This window comes from Neofelis nebulosa, chromosome 4 (genome assembly GCF_028018385.1).
Source record: "Neofelis nebulosa isolate mNeoNeb1 chromosome 4, mNeoNeb1.pri, whole genome shotgun sequence".
Taxonomy (NCBI): domain Eukaryota; kingdom Metazoa; phylum Chordata; class Mammalia; order Carnivora; family Felidae; genus Neofelis; species Neofelis nebulosa.
This window is the reverse complement of record NC_080785.1, coordinates 112,929,775-112,947,142: the sequence shown is the minus strand read 5'-3', so window position 1 is coordinate 112,947,142 and position 17,368 is coordinate 112,929,775. Positions and strand designations below refer to the sequence as shown.

Below are 17,368 nucleotides of genomic sequence, written 5' to 3'. Positions count from 1 at the left end.
TAGATTAAAAGCATTGCTAGTGGTTGAGTTCCCAAAACCTATGTCTAGCACTGTCTCCTCTAGTGGAAAGAGAAGATTTTATTTGAACAGTCTTTCTCCTGCATGATGGAACAGACGACGCAAAGTTCCTTGCTACTTCATAGTAGAAAAGGACCCTGGGAAAATGAGTTCTCAGGACAAAACTCTGAAAACTGGTCAGACTGACCCAAATATGAGTTCCTGAGTTATTTTTCGTCATGTCTTGGGATGTGGGGAGTCGAACCAGGAGGTGGAGTCTGCAGGCCACTCCTCCAGCCAGCTGCTGTCACTTCTGCCCCAGTCCTCCAGGGAAGAGGGTGGCCTGGGGCTTGCCAACCAGCCACAATCGAGACACGGGTGTGCCGTCAGGAGCGACAGTGACGTGCTGCCAAACGTCCAGTATGCTAGCTGAAGACAGGCAGCAGGAGGGCAGACACCGAGTGAGAGAGACAAGGGCGAGACAGGGAAGGGCAAGCAACGTGGCCCTGAACACAGATGGCTCCTCTGTGGCGGGCAGTGAGCACTGGGGACAGACTCCTCAGTCCAGATTCCTCCTGCCCCCTAAACACAGCTGCTCTAGGTCCCAGCGTCACAGAGTTCTCATCCCCTGTTACAACGCAGCCCTCCTCGGCAGGTTACCCGTAGTCTGAGGTCAAAGAGCCATCAGGACTCTCGGGTTCCCGTTCTCCATCCGCCAAGGGGCCAAGGATGGTTCAGTAGCTTCCTGGAGTCGGTATTTCCTCACCAGGATCTTGGGAGGAGCAGCGACCAGCCCCCCTCTGCAGGGCTGCGGGGGGCACGGGGCGCAGGAAGGGTTTTAACGTGCTTCGAGAACATCAGGCACCACCAGTGTTACTGCTCACATCTGCCAGTCCATCTCATCCTCACGACAGCTCTAGAAGGTTTATGACTTTCTACACCAGGGGTCGAAGGGTCACAGGGAAGCCGTTGGCAGAAGAGCCTGGTCTGATTCTAAAACCCCATGACCTTTACTGTGTATGGCTCCTCCACAAACCTTAAATGCTTTGTTTGGTTTGGTTTTGTTTTCTTTCTTCCAAGAAACCTCACTGATGATTCATACCTCCTGCAGGAATCAGTCAAACCCCTTCCTGAACAGTCTGCATGGGGAAAAGGCACGACGTGGGAAAAAGACCAGAGCCTCTGACCAATGAGTCCTGCCTCGGTCGCTAGCAAAGGGCCACTGGCTCCCCAGGGACGCCCCTCCTCCTTCTCACAGGGAAGCGGAGACCATCCAGCACAACCCAAGCCCTTCCCCCCACCCATCCCCCTTCCCTGCTGCCATCAAACTGCACTCACAGGCCCTTTGAGGTGCTGCGGGGAAACAGAGAGGGACCTGACCCAAGCAGGGCGCCAGGAGGCTCCCCCACCTGATTCAGTGATCAGGCAGTCCCCCGCTAGGCCAGGAAGAGCCCATAACAAACAGGGTGGGCTGCTGGCTCCTTGTGGCAACAATCCATGCCTCCCAGGAAAGGCCGAGAACAAGCAACGGCAGCATTCCTAAAGCCACGGCCACAAGCTCAGACTCTCTGGGTAAACGGTCTGGTAGAGCCCTCACTGCCTCGACAGTAATTCCCTTAAGCCCACCGGCTTCTCTTTTTCCAAACTTCCTCAGCAGCAAGGACCCAGCCCACAGAAGGGTCGTATGCCATATGTCCCAAACTGAGCTCTGTCTTCCCTCAAGGTGTCCCTCTAGTGCCCTGCCACTAAGGTTAATGGAGAGTGCACCAAGCAGGGATACCCGCTCGGCCTTGACCCCTTGGGCGCCCCTCCACTCAGCCACAGCTGATCGTGCCTCCCGCCCGCATCAACCCTGAGGGACAAACAGTGGGTCTTCCAGAGAACGCTTCCCACAGCCCTCAGGACACCGTTGACGTACCTTCTATGTTCAGAAGTCTGGTCTTGAGCCCCCTCCTTACGCTCATCCCTGCCCCCACCCCAACACACTCCAGCCACTTTGGACTTGGACGAACACCTATACTTCCTCTCCCACACCTCCATGGCTTTGTGCATATGTGGCTCTGGTAGCAAAGCCCCTTCTCTCTTTCCTCAATGGGACACTGACTCATCTTCCAGGGCCTACCTAAGCTTGAAACTCCCTGCCTCTGCAACCCTGGGGAGAGTGGACTGCTGCCTCCTCGGTGGCCCTGCAGCACTCAGCCAACACCCCTAGGACAGCCATGGCAACCACAGGGCCCTGCTTTGTGGGAACAGTCCTAATTTTCTTTTCTTCTTCTTCTTTTAAATATGTATTTATTTTGGGGGGAGCGCTAGCAAGGGAGGGGCAGAGAGAGGGGGACAGAGGATCTGAAGAGGGCTCTGCACTGACAGCAGCGAGCCCGATGTGGGGCTCGAACTCACGAACCGGGGGACCATGACCTGAGCTGAAGTCAGAGGCTCAACCGACTGAGCCACCCAGGCGTCCCGGTCCTAATTTTCCATATTCGGTCTTGTGGCCACAATAAATACACACATACTTACTTGTCAGGCCACATGCTCCAATTCCGGGTTCAGAAACTGGGTAGCAACATTCACAGCACTGCACGCTAGCTATCTGTTTACATATCTGTTCCCCCAACCAGATGTGAGCTCCTAAAGAACAGGGACTGTCTCTTATTCCCCTTTTTTTCTCTTCAGAGCTTAGAACGGCGCCTGGGGAAAGAGGAGGTAGTTACAGAATGGATGGATAACCCATGAATGAGTCTCCATTTAATGATCTCCCGGATATGCAGTTGGTGTCTCAGGGTGTCAGATGGTAAATTCTACCAACAACTGTAATTAAGCTGGGCAGAGTACCTTCTAAATGTTAGGCGTTTTTCCCTTTCAATCCCATTTCATCTTGTCTGCTGCTCTAGGCAGAAAAGGCCAGGTCAAGGCCATGGCTCTGAAGTGATCCCCCAAGAAACAAGCTAAGAGCAAAAAGGAATCTTTTAACAATAAACGTGAACAGAGAAATCTGGCAGGCACTCCCCTCACCAAGTGATCAAAGAAGGCATCAGTACCAGGGGGTAACCTGGCAGCTGGTACTGCCTGCCGTGGTGCAAATGGGCAGCACACATTACCTATGATTCATTCTTGCCCAAACCATCCCACCCGAGCCAAAGTGAGCCTCTAACCCAATCTCCAGTTTACAGGAAATACAGGAGACAAAGGGACAAGTCCAAAGACGCCCCAAGGAAACCACAAGACAAATCCAGGGAGCGAATCTTAAAAAAGAAAAAAAAAATCAGTATCATAAAAAAAAAAAAAAAAAAAGGTAGCAAGGTGTTGTTCTGGACCAAGCCTGTACTAGACTCTGGTTCAAAGAGGAAACACACTATAAAAGACATTTGGGAGAAAAGTTGGAAAAGCTTAAAAATCGGCTAGACAGTAGAAGCTATTATAGAAATACAATTGACCCTTGAACAATGTGGGGGTTAGACGCGCCAACCCCCTGGGCAGTTGAAAATCTGGGGGTAACTTTGGACTCTCAAAAACGTATCTACTAATAGCTTAACTGTTGACTGGAAGACTTGTAGATAACATAAACAGTCAATTAGCATGTATTTTATATGTTATATGTACTATATACTATATTCTTACAATAAAATAAGCTAGAGAAAGCAATGTTATTAAGAAAGCCATAATCCCTACGATTGCACTACTAGGTGTTTATCCAAGGGATACAGGTGTGCTGTTTCGAAGGGACACATGCACCCCCATGTTTATAGCAGCACTATCAACAATAGCCAAAGTATGGAAAGAGCCCAAATGTCCATCGACGGATGAATGGATAAAGAAGATGTGGTATATATCTACAATGGAGTATCACTCGGCAATCAAAAAGAATGAAATCTTGCCATTCGCAACTACGTGGATGGAACTAGAAGGTATTATGCTAAGTGAAATTAGTCAGTCAGAGAAAGACAAATATCCTATGACTTCACTCATATGAGGACTTTAGAGACAAAACAGATCAACATAAGGGAAGGGATGGGAAACCAGGGAGGGGGACAAAACAGAAGAGACTCATGAATATGGAGAACAAACTGAGGGTTACTGGAGGGGTTGTGGGAGGGGGTGGGGGGATGGGCTAAGTGGGTAAGGGGCACTAAGGAATCTATTCCTGAAATCATTGTTGCACTAAATGCTAACTAATTTGGATGTAAATTTAAACAAACAAACAAACAAACAAACATAAATAAATAAAAAGAAAGAAAGAAAGAAAGAAAGAAAGAAAGAAAGAAAGAAAGAAAGAAAGAAAGAAAGTCATTAGGAAGAGGGATGCCTGGGTGGCTCAGTCGGTTAAGCACCCAATTCTTGATTTCGACTCAGGTCATGATCTCACAGTTCGTGAGTTGAAGCCTCACACTGGGCTCTGTGGTGACAGTGTGGAGCCTGCTTGGGATTCTCTCTCCCTCTCTTTGTCTCTGCCCCTCCCCCTGCTGGTGCGCTCGCCCTCTCTCCAAATAGATAAATAAATTAAAAAAAAATTATATTACATATACAGAAAGATAAGGCACACAGCAAAATACAAACAGTGGCTGAATCCAGGCGGAGGACAGTTTCGCGGTTTACTGTGTTCTTTCACCCTTTCTGTTACGCTTGAAAGTTGTCACAGTAAAAAGTCAGGGAAAATGAGAGTATTAATAACAACCTCAGAATGAAGGTATTACAGATATGAAAAAAACCAGCTAGAGATCTTGGGAACGAAAATCGTATTTGTCAAAATAAAGAAACCGAGAGATGAATGATCAGAACAGATACAGCTCAAAAGGAAATCGTTGTGCCAGAAGGTGGAGCCCAGGTTTTGTCCAGAATACAACACAACAGAACACAACGCTGTTAAAGTGGAGGAGAAGGCAAGCGATGTGGAGAAGAGACCCTAAGTTCCAGCTCCTGTCCCATGCAAGCTCTGGAGGAGAGAACAGGGAAAATGACAAGAAGGAGCTTATGAGAGACATTTTAAAAAATTCCTTAGGCCTTCAGAAGTATAGGAATTTTCATACTGTTTCTATCTAATGCATAATGCCAAAAAAATAAAATCAACAATGATCTGACACGCAAGTTTTAGATGATTTCAACGTGGAAATTGGGGATGAGGAGGCAATAAACACACAGGGAGAATGTGCCAGGTTCTTGTACTCTTAGGGTCAAAGAAATAAATGCTGATTCTAGACCGCAGGTAGAAAAATATAAGTTTGAATACACATTTAACATTTAACAAGATAAGTAGAAATAGGGTATATGGATTTCCCAACTACTAGAGGGTAGCATGGGAGACAGACAAATATTGGATCCGCCAAAGGCAAAGACGTACTTCGTGACGTGGAAAAAGGCAGTCACTGAACAGTGAGGGCAGAAGGCTTCATCCAGTTCGTTCAACAACAGAGAGGGGGCAGTGGAATAGGGACACAGCAGAGCTCACATTCCCTCCCGGGCCTGGGAACCAACAAGAAAGCGTGTGATGTGGGGTGGTGGTAAGTGGTAGGAAGAAAAAAAAAGTAAGGCAAGTAAAGGATATAAAGGAACGCAGACCGCGAAAACGTTATGCTCAGCGAAAGAAGCTAGATGCGGGAATACCCGCCACATTGTGGGTTCCACTTACACAGAATGTCCAGAACAGGCAATCTATAGAGGCAGAAAGTAGACAGGTGGTTGCCAGGGCCATGGGGAGGCAGCAACAAGAGCGACTGCTAACAGGTAGAAGGTGTCTCTTGGGGCGATGAAAATACCTGGCAATTAAGTGTGCTGACAGTTATACAACTCTGTGAGTACACGCCATCACCACCCTGAACTGAACATTTTCAATGCGGGAGTTCTACGGGATATGGATTATATCTCAGTAAAGACTTTTTTTCAATTTTTTTTTAAGTTTATTTATTTTGAGAGAGACAGAGACAATGTGAGCAGAGGAGGGGCAGAGAGAGAAAGGAGAAAGAGAATCTCAAGCAGGCTCTGTCAGCAAAGAGCCCAATGCAGAGCTCGAACTCATGAAACGGTGAGATCGTGACCTGAGCTGAACCAGAGAGTCAGACGCTTAACCAACTGAGCCACCCAGGCACCCCAAAATTTTTTTTTAATGTTTATTTATTTTTGAGAGAAAGAGAGACAGAGTGTAAGCAGGGGAGGGGTGGAGAGAGAATCAGGCTCCAGGCTCCGAGCTGTCAGCACAGCTGTGGGGCTCAAACTCAGGAACTGTGAGATCATGACCTGAGCCGAAGTCAGACGCTTAACCGACTGAGTCACCCAGGTTCCCCCCAAGAATTTTTTTTTTTTTTTAAGTAGACTCCACACCCAGGGTGGAGGCCAACGCAGGGCTTGAACTCACGACCCTGAGATTAAGACCTGAGCTGAAATCAAGAGTCAGAGGCTGAACTGACAGAGCCACCCAGGCACCCCAATAAAGATTTTTTTTTTAAAGGAACTTGGTAGAACGCTACTTTAGACAAGCTAGTCCAGTAAGGCCAACTCATGTAAAGCAAAATAACAATCTGTTGATGCTTACACACATGTGCACACACGCAGAGCAAACTGCCCCAAAGCATCTTAATAGCCACGGCCTTCCATCCATTACCACGCTCCTGCTCAGAGGCAGGGGAAACCCTGACTGGTAAAAAGAAGAATCTAGTGGGAATTCTATAGCTTGGAGTCCTTTTAATACTTAATGAGTTTTTCATGTTAGGCTTGAAAGCACCAACTGTGTGACCATTTTGCATCAAATTAGCCCAACTTTGCCAATTAAATTTTAAGAGATCAGGCTTTGTTTTTTGTTTTTTGAACTTTTTTTAGTGTTTATTTATTTTTGAGAGAGAGAGACAGAGTACAAGTGGGGGGTGGGGGGAGAGGGGGAGAGAGAGAGAGAGAGAGAGAGAGAGAGAGAGAGAGAGAGAGAGAGAGAGAGAGATCTGAAGCAGGCTCCAGGCTCCGTACTGTCAGCACAGAGCCCGACGCAGGACTCGAACTCACGAACCACGAGATCATGACCTGAGCCGAAGCCGGACACTTAACCGACTGAGCCACCAAGGTGTCCCAAGAGATCAGGCCTTTTAGCAAACTAGTCTATAAAACTTTCCCCATCAACTTGTGCTGTGGTGGTACTATTTCTCAAAAGTCATAAAATCAAACAAAACAAAAATGGAGTTCCCCGTAAGGTCTCCTGCTCTCATCAGTCATTTAACTCGCCTCCCTGGCCAGGAGCCCTTCAGCTGATGCATGAACCCCACTCTTCAAGCAGAGCCCCACCGTCACCCTTTCCCGCTTAGAAGACTCTCCCTTCTCCCTCCTTCTCTACCCTTCCCTCCCTCTCACTATTTGCTCGTTCACTCAGTCAGCACGTATCAAGGGCTTATTCTGGGGAAAATAACCCAAAGAAAACCCTAGAGTCAGAGTGCACACAGAGGTATTTAATTTATCTTGTGGTTTCAATAATAAAATAGACTCTTTTCTATGTATTTCAAAGAATGTTCATGTATTTTATAAAATTGATCTTTTTCTATGTAATTCATCTATCACATAAACATGGCAAGATATGCACAATTCAGAGCTAGCGAACTGAAGTTTATTCTGACGGCTTTGATCCACTTTTTCATCACGAAATCACCTACTGTTTGTGTATCCATTAGAGAGTTAAAACCCAAGAATAAAAAAACAAGTTAAATAAATTTTAAAAAATCAAAGTTTTTCATTAGAAAATGTAAACGGAATGTTTTTAATTTTAAAAACTATTGGATTTTTACCCTTCTCAGGCATGAAAATGGCAGGAGTGGAGGTTACCTGGCTTGAAATTATAAGAAAAATTTTTTTCAGTGAAATGGTCCAACATCCTCACCATCAGCAACCGTAACCCACTAACCATCAGCTGTGAGCCTCTCACATCAAGATGCACAGCATCCCCGGGGCACCTGGGTGGCTCAGTTGGCTAAACGTCCAATTCTTGATTTCGACTCCGCTCATGATCCCACAATTTGTGGGATCAAGCCCTGCATCGGGCTCGGGATTCTCTCTCTCAGCCTCTCCCCCGCTCATGTGCCCGTGCTCTCTCTCAAAATAAATAAACTTAAAAAAAAAAAAAAAAAAAAGGATGAATGGCATCCCTTTAAAAAGCAGTTGCCTCAAGACGGGACACACTCCAATGACCTGTCACTGCCCAACACACACTGCAGTTGCCATGAGGGCACATGGGCAAGCCCCCTGGCCTGCCGTACACCAGATTTGCGATTTTATAGTCAGACCTCATTTTGGACTGAAGAAGTGCTTAACACTATGGCAGGTGTTCAAATACATCCCTGAAAGTCCTGCCAAAAGTAAGAGCTGCAGGGTGCCTGGGTGGCTCAGTCGGTTAAGCGTCCCACTCTTTGATTTCGGCTCAGGCCATGATCTCATGGTTCATGAGTTTGAGCCCCACATCAGGCTCTGTGCTGGCAGTGAGGAGACTGGGATTCCCTCTCTCTCCCTCTCTCACTTGTTCTCTCTCTCTCTCTCTCAAAATAAATAAATAAACTTTAAAAAAAAAAGATCTGTACATTCTGAAGAATTTGAATAAGGATCATCGCAGCTGGTTAAACATCTGGGAAATACGTGTACAATTTTTCAAGGAGACTCTTTTGAAAGGCGCAGCACCCATGGACACATCAGGTTCTGGGGTTGCTATTTTTTACAAATCAGGCACATCGCTCCTTAGTCACGCTCCAAATTTGGGATGCTGTCACCTCAAACGTTGACGAATAGGTGAGAAAACCTCTAAGAACCGCCGATGCTCACACACCTCATCTCGGGTTAAATTCACCTCTTTCCAATCTGGGAAACAGAGGCTTACGAGGCACAGTAGAGCAAGTAAGATCAGAGAAGTCCATGTGTGTCGTGGTGTATATACAGGAGCTGCTAATGAGAAATGGTCTTCACTTACTAATCCCTCCCAGCAGGCTGGAGGGATCCTCTAACAGTCCTTGCTTGGGTTCTGTCGCTATGTGTTCAACAGGACCGCATTCTGTAAGCCATTCTAGAAGATGGGCTTTTTCTTTTGTTCGTACCAGCCAAATGCACCACTTTACCCAATTCATCTGAATTAACAAGGATTTGTGTAACAAGCACCTGGCATCAGGATGCTGCTTCGGTACTGCTAATCAAAACACACAAAGAGTGTGAATTGCAAGTGATATATGACAGCCCAGATATTGAACTCATTCCTCCCCAACCTTTCTGCGTGTGCGTGGTGTTGGTGCGGGTACTACCGGGCGGGGGGTGGGGGAGGGCATGGCCAACAGTGAGCAGAAGCACCGGGAGCCAGAAGGCTCAGTTCTGTTCAGATCTGTCACCCGCAGGCCTCCATGTCCTGCTCTGTAAGATGAGGGTCTCTCTCACAGGGTGGCCACGGGGAAACCCCATATGGGTAGGTAAGACAGGGATCCTTCCTGCATTCACTGACAGGGTAACAGATCAGTGAAATGACTTGTGTAAGGTCCGCTGCGCACCCAAGCTTCCTGACTCGCCACATCACTCGCTCGCTCTCTCTCCCAGGTGATTTCCATACCAACGTCAGCACCCATTTACTGATGATCTGCAATGGGCCATGTCCCTAAAGCGAAGGGGTTTGCAGGGTTTGAGGGTGAAGCCGGTAAGAGGAGGTGACATCACACGCCTAAAGGGCTACGTGGCAAAGCCAAGATTTTAAGGTGGTAAATCTTAAGGAGCAGCGTGGGTCTGCTCCTGGAGCTCGTTCCACGGTCTTTCCGCTACACGTGCTGCCTCAGGACGGTCAGAAACCTCAGCAAGGTTTATTTTGCAACAGGGATAGCTGTCATTCTCATCAAGAACAGATTTCCTCGGACAACCAGCACGACCCAGTACTTCTTTCTTATCTAACAGTCCTTTTGCTATTTCTGATCAAAACTGAAAAAGTCCAACCAATATGACCCAAGTAGGAAAAGCACCTGATCCGAACCACAAAATCCCGATTGGAAGGACCGAGGATGCAAACTTTAAAAGAAGGCAATGCCTATTTCCCTGCCCCTGCCCCCTCTTTTGGAAGTGCCAGGCTACAAAAACAAAGATTACTTGTAGGGCCCGGGGAAGCTTGAGAGCCAAGGCCCAAGGTCCTGAAATCTGGAGGCCCAGGCCCAAGGGCATAACTTTACCTCTGTGAAGGAGAGATCTGGCAACCTCCCCAACAAGGGGAGAGTGAACCCGACAGAGAGCTGAATAAAGGGGGTACAATTCGACAAGGCTAACCTCTGTGTGTGGACTTGAGGCCTGTGTCCCCAGTGATCTGCAAAACGAGTTTACATAACAGGCCTTTGTATTGTCCCAGATAAGAGAAGAGTAGAGGAGCGGTCAGAATGTTTTAAGGATTTAGAACCGGCTGAGATTTCCTGGGGGACAGTGAGGTGGGCGGGGCGGGGAGTGAGGGATGGAGGAGGGGCGAGTTAAGAAATCACCTGTCTGCTCTGAGGAGGAAAAATGGTAACAACAGCAATAATAATGTAAGTCCTCATATTTGCAATTCCTTGATTTTATCCGCAACATCACTTTCAGGATAGACCAGAAATGAGTAACACTGGTTGTCTCTTCTTAGAGGGCACCGCAGAGTTGGGGGTCAAAGGGAAATTTTTTTTTTTTAACTGTATGCCCTTTTATGTCTTCGAAATTTTGAAATTCTGGACCACGTGGATGGATCATCCATTCAAAAATATGTAAGGGGAATTTTTACACTATTTTAAGTACGTCCATAGTTTTCCAATAGCCCTAAGAAACAAGCAAAGATCATTAGTCCCAACTCAAAAATGAGGAAGCAAGCCATGGGCTCCAAGAAGGGAAAAGGAATTTGCCACGGTTGTGCCAGAGCTGGATGGAAGATTCAGACCTTCAGACTCCTAAGCCAGTGCTCTCTTTCAGAGACTGCACGGTGTGCAAGATGGCGCCCCCAGGTTCACTCTTGAAGTTCAACCTGCATAGCCAGCGCCTCAGGAATCCCCATGAGGTTGGGCACAGGAACCTGTCACCCCATAAGGTGCCTTCCTAGCCAGCACAGCAGGCTCTGTGGGCTGTTCAAGGCTGGCTAGATGTTCTGTTAGTGGACAAACATGCTGGAACTCACTGAGGCTTCAACCCTTATTACTGAAAAATCTATGAAATGCCCAAGTCCACATTCTTGTCTCAAAGTGCGGTGGCTGCAACTGCATTTTTACTAGATTCATTAACTTGCAGACTCTGAGGGTCATTATTATGAACTCAGAGGGACTCAGATGGGGGGCGGGTGGGGGAGGCAGGGAGGTAGGTGTTGAGTATGAAAACAAGCACTAGGCTTGGGACCCAGGCAGACCCTGGGCTCAAGTCCTGGTTTTGCCACTGACTTGTGTGTAGCCTTGGGCATGCTGGTCACTTCATTTATTTTGGCCTCAGCTTCCCCTCTATTAATAAAAATCAATGCACAAACATGTACTGCACATCATGTGTCTTAACAATGTGCTAGGGACTCATAGGCCCATAAGGCAGACTAGATCCCTGTGCTTCCAAGGAGCTGATACACATCGTACAGGAGGGGACAAACAAACGAGGCAATTTCAAGTCCTAATAAGTGCTATGAACTTATACTGTAATGGGAGAGAGGGTCTAGAAGGTCAGGGAAGGCCTCTCTCTGAAGAGAAGGCATTTGCAGTGGGAGCCAAATAATGAAGCAGCAAGCGGATACAGGAACACGGTATGATAGGCAGGGGGACAGATACAAAGACCCCAAGGCAGAAAGGGCTAGCAAGGCTAGACAGCAGCAAGTGAGGGACAGAGGGAGGGACATGAAATCAGCCCAGGTAGACGGGGGCCCACCTCCTCAGGTAAGGAGTCTGGATGTTATTGTGGTTGCAACAGGAAGTGACTATAGAAATAAGGAAGTCTGATTAGATCTGTGACATTTCAAACAGTTTTTAACAGAACTTTTCAGTCAAATAGAAACAAGTGGACCCTCAATACAGAAGTGGATAAAAGGAGTATTACTCTGGCTGGGTGAGAAGCCAGAACCTGTAGCCCCTCGGCCTTCCCCCTTCACCCCTGCAGCAGTACCCCACCCCAGCTGCCCTGCCTAGCACTGGCGTTCAGAGGGGCTGGAAAAACACCGGGTGATCTATCTCTGGGTTGTTGGAGCTCTAACAAAAGCCTGTGGCACACGGAGAGGAGGTTTGGGAGATCATGTTGGATGCTTGTTGGAACCCCAACAGCCCCTGGAAAGGTTTTAAACTAAATCCCTGATACGGACACACTTTCTGCAGGAACAATAACAATAAAATCTAGCTCACCAAAGGTTCCAGTTAAAATCACATTGCTGAAACTATAGGGACAGAAAACAGATCGGTGATTGCCAGGGGCTGGGGTGAAGGGAGGACACTGACACAAAGGGACACAAGGGAACTTTCTGGGTCGCTGGAAGTATTCTATATTGTGATTGTGGGGGTGATTATGGGACTGTATACGTTTGTCAAAATTGACAGAACAGCACACCTAAAATGGGAAATGTTTAAGGAGCATAAATTAAACTTTAATAAACCTGGTGAGTTTTTTGAGGGGAGAAAAAAAAGACACCTCCTAGGTGTTTTATGGATGAGGAAACAGACTCAGAAAGCAAAAGTGACTTGTTCCTTCTGAGTCAGTAGAACCCCAAAAGTCCCCCACCCACTACTGCTCACAGTTTTTTGTGTTTTTTGTAGTCTTTTTTGCTCAGTTTTAATTCAAAGCCTCTTTAGCATCCTGGGCCTCAGGTTTCTCTGACTACGAAATGAAGAGATAAATAATTGCCAAAGACTTTCCCACTCCAAACAATCAGATTCTAAGAAGCAGTCTGGTGTAAGGGGAAAGAGCTCAGTGCTGTGGAGACTGAAACAGTGGAAGAAAATTCCCACTGCTACCATTGCCTGCCGTGTGCCCTGGGGCAAGCCTGTCCTATGCCAGACAGGGTTAATAAGGACACATCTGTAGGGGTGCCTGGGTGGCTCAGGCAGTCAAGCATCTGACTCTTGATTTTGGCTCAGGTCAGGATCTCACAGTCGTGAGATGGAACCCCACGTCAGGCTCTGCGCTCACAGCGCAAAGCCTGCTTGAGCTTCTCTCTCCCTCTCTCGCTGCCCCCTCCCCCTCTCAAAATAAATAAACATTAAACACACACACACACACAGCTGTAAAACAGCTGGCACACAACAGACTCTCAACTACCACGTTGTGAGTCACAACAGCCGTCGTAACTACCGAGGGGTTTTACCATCCCCATACTGTTCTGAATGAGGAGGTGACCATAAGGAAAAGAAATCACAAACTGCCCGCGCTGCATTGCATAACCTGTGCCCGGGTACACAGTACACCCTGGGCTCCACCGGGGCACAGGCTGTTATCACACCAGGTAAACAGGAACACACTGCCCCCTCCTTGACCACCGTCAGCACCCAGTCACCACAAACACTTGGGTGCAGAAGGCCGACAGCTCACAGGAACACCACGGCTATTTATGCCTATATTTTAGGCACTCCGCTTTCCCTGTGGCTGCTGGCATCATCACAGGGCACAGACTCATCCAGAGACACACCCCACCCATCCTACAGCCCTTTCCCTCACCATCTGCTCCAAAGGGGTGGTCCCAAATAATGACTCAAAGCTGCCTGCCACACGCTGCTCCTTTTTTCTGCTCTCCGAAAGAAACCAAAACACACAGAAACCGAAAAGACTGTTTAAAAACAACAACCACACACAAACAAACAACAAACGCTTCAGGTAGGGAGTTTCTGCTTCCTCTGGCACATCCAATCTAGGGGCACTGTGGTCATGTAAAGTTTGTTGGCTTACTTTTTCTCCACGGAGAGACAGGAGGTAGGCAACACCCACAAATTATCCCAATTCTGCAGAAACAAAGAGCGAAGTACCCTGGCAAAAGGCAAACATGAGCAGGGCTCCAGCAGCCCAGGGACGCAAAGCACCAGAGCATCAGGCCTCAAGGGACTTCAGTACTCTGGTTCATCTTCTAGAAAACACAGAGATAACAGGAGAAAACACTTGCCCTGTGCCGCCCCTGCCCGGTGCTCTTAAGAGCCGTCCTGGAGATCATGTGAATTCAAAACCATGAAAGAATGGAAAAGATTTCTGCACAGCTCAGTTAAGTAAAGTTACTGGGCAAAAACAATGCTCGGTCCTGGCCACGATCTCCTAACTCTATTAGGGAGAGCTGGCACCCAGGTTAAGAAAACTCTGATTCATTAATCACAAATATTATTTATCAAACCACTGCCAGGACATTGTGGCAACCACATCCTGCTGTTTCTATTCAGAGCCATTGCCAAAGTTTGGTCCTCTCCCCCACCTTCCGGTATCTGTGAACTTTTCAGTTTCTATCAAACTCCAGATGGGGGAGGGGACCCAGTGCTGGCCCTAGTCGAGTAAAGTTCCACCACCAGGTCCACAAAGAGACTGCAGGGAGGCGTGGCCAGGCCGGAAATTCTGACAAAAAGTTTTGGCCCTCCGGTCCTAGAAGCAACTACTTCCTGATCCTTTCTAGTCGTGGAGGGAGGGGGGAAGGGGTAGTTTTCTGGCCGGGTTCTCCCAGCTCGGGGCCGAGCTAGGGCCTTCGATCGCGGTGGGGAAGGGTCAGGCCAACCATGGGCCCTTCTATACCCCGCACTCCGAGGCGCTCTGCTGCCTTCCACCGGCGAAGTTATTTTGGAGCAAAGTGCCCCCAGGGTGTGAGCTCGGGAGGGCAGGGACTCCTCCCCCACACTATCCCCAAACACACACACCCGCACACACACACCCCAAGGCCGGCGCTCTGAGGACTGAACCTGACCTAGACCCTAAGGCCCAGGCCTGCTACTACAGGAGGAAGGGTAAGGAGAAATGAAAGGGGTTTGTCAGAACCTCAGAACAATCCGGGGCGCTCGCTGCGGTCTGGGGTTGAACCAGCCCCTGCCCCCGCTGGGGGAGCGCGCCTTCCGGGGTCCCTGGTCGACCCCCAGTGCCCGTCGTTGCCCCGGCCGCGCCGCAGTCAGAGAAGGCCAAACCACCCCCCGCGCGGCGACCCCAGGCCGGGCCTCCCACCTTGACCCGCTTGCCCTGGACCTCCAGCGTCTTCATGGTGAAGTCGACGCCGATGGTGCTGCCCTGACGCTCGGAGAAGGCGCCCGTCTTGAAGCGCTGCACCACGCACGTCTTGCCCACGCTCGCGTCGCCCACCAGCACCAGCTTGAACAGGAAATCGTACTGCTCGTCCGGGTCCCCCTGGCCCGGGCCCGGCCCCGCCATGGCCGCGCGGGAGCCGAAGGGCCGGCGCTCCGGACGCTGGGGGCAGCCCGGGCTCACGGAAGCTACGGACCGCCAGGCGACGTGGAACCACCGCAACACCTGAAGAAGGGGTGCAGCCGACTGCCGGCCCCAACCCGGGCCCGCCCCGGCCCCGCCCCTCCGCCCTTCCGCCCCGCCCCCGGCCGGGCCGGAGCCCACCGGCCTAGGCTCCGCCCGGGACTCGCCCGGTCCCTCCTCCGCAAAGCTCCCGGCCAGTCCGGCCCTCAGGTCCGGCCTCAGCCCTGCCGCGGCCAGGCTCCGCCCCCCGCACGGCCCCAGCCCGACTCTAGCCTCAGCACATCGGGCCCCCCCATCCCCACTCCAACCTCAGCACTTTGCAGGACAGACTCCGCCCTCAGCCACACCCTCGATTAGACTCCGCTCTCAGCCCCGCCCCGGCCAGACTCCGCCCGCAGCGCCGTTCTTGGCCGCGCCCCCAGCCAGACTCCGTCCCCAGCATCGCTGTCGGCCCCGCCCCCAACCCGACTGCGCGCTCGCCGCGGCCCTAGGCGGGTGGACGAACCCCTTCAGCACCGCTCCTAAGCCTTCCCACAACCTAACTCCGCCCGCAGCACCGCCCCCAGCACTCGTCACGCCCCCCGCCGTCCCGCTAGTCAGCCCGCTCGCAGAAGCAGTCAGGAACAGGCTCCAGGCAACGGTAGGATCTTTGGGCCTGACCCAGCCAAAAAGAACCAAACACTTGGCCTGAGCAGAGGAACATGGGAGGTTTGTGGGGAGCTCTATGGAAGGGCAGATCAGCTCCTGCCAAGATGGTCCATAAACCAGGGGTCCTTGGAGAAATGGAACCCAAATGTCTATAAGAAGCTGAAAATAGATCAAACGGGACCTATCCCCCCAAAGGGCTTCCCGACCACCAAGATGGGAGGGAACTGAGAACACTCTTGCCCTCCAATTCTACTTCAATAAATTTGGTTAATGCCTACCATGGTTCAGGTACTGTTCTAGGGCCTTTGTTCCTTTCAGTCCACAAAGCAGACAAAAATCCATACCCTCCCCAGTAGAAAAGGGAAGAGGGCTTTTCCATGGCTTAAGGAGACCACCAGAGGGCAAGTCCACCAGGGCCAGTACCTTGAGGATCCCTGACCAGCTTTACTGGCCAAGTGGGGAAGAGACTGGATGAGGAGGCAAAGGCAGACCCATGGAGATGGTGGAGGAGCAATTTGTTCTGGAACAGTGTGAACTCTACTCCCATGGTAAATACCCAACAGTGCCAGACAGGAACCCCCAAAGTGCCATGGAAAAGCAATTCTGGGAGCCCAGCTTTATTACATCAGACTGGAGTGGCAGGAAGTAGCCTCCATCCTGAGGTGGAAGGAGACAGGATATGGGATGGAGGGCTTCCACATGCTGGGGTTGGCTCTGGGAAACTGGGGCATGTCAAAGCTTAGAACTCTAGAAAATAACATCTGCTCCAGCCCTGAGTGGCTACTCACAGCCACTGGTGGAGACAGGGAAGGGAAAGGTGAGCCCAGGAGCTGGATTGAGCCAAGGCTTAGCTGCTGGAAGCACCGGGAGAGGAAGGAAGAATGTCAACAGTTGCAGGGTGGGGTGGATGAGTGGCTGATGAACTGAACTGGCCTTTTCATTTGCCTTGCCTGGAATTGGTTTGGGGTGGGGTGGGGGCATGTTGGTCTTGCTATGGATTTTGCCAGAAGGCCCAGCCACCACTTGCTTTGGTAGGGTGATGGAAAGGTTCTAAAACCAGACTGTTGCGATGAGGGCTGCATGACTCAGGAAATGTATTAAAGTCCTTAAACTACACTTACCATGGGTGGGGAAGATGGTGTGTTAAGTTACACCTCAATAAAGCTGTTTAAAAAATATCCGCATTTCCTCTTTTTTGGTGGGAAGTTTCTGAGTAGCCGGGTGCCATTTTATCTGAAGTTGAATTATGCACATTTGAAATAGAGCAATTCAAATTTAGAAATGTTTTATGATGTCTCACTTAATGCCCCAAATGTGAAATGATGCACATCCCAAATTTTAAAAAATAGGTCAAGAATTTAACATTCTTACAGCTGGGGGG

At 49.5% G+C, this 17,368-nt stretch overlaps 1 protein-coding gene across 1 annotated transcript in view; it reads right to left on the bottom strand.

Moving 5' to 3' along the window:
* The window catches only part of RAB43 (RAB43, member RAS oncogene family), a 30,725-nt gene extending 15,306 nt beyond the window's left edge, over positions 1-15,419 (bottom strand). Inside the window, exon 1 of the mRNA XM_058725820.1 lies at positions 15,079-15,419. Coding sequence (XP_058581803.1) covers positions 15,079-15,282 — 204 coding nt within the window. The 5' untranslated portion in view covers positions 15,283-15,419. The remainder of the gene's footprint in view (positions 1-15,078) is intronic.
* Between the last annotated feature and the right edge of the window lie 1,949 nt (positions 15,420-17,368).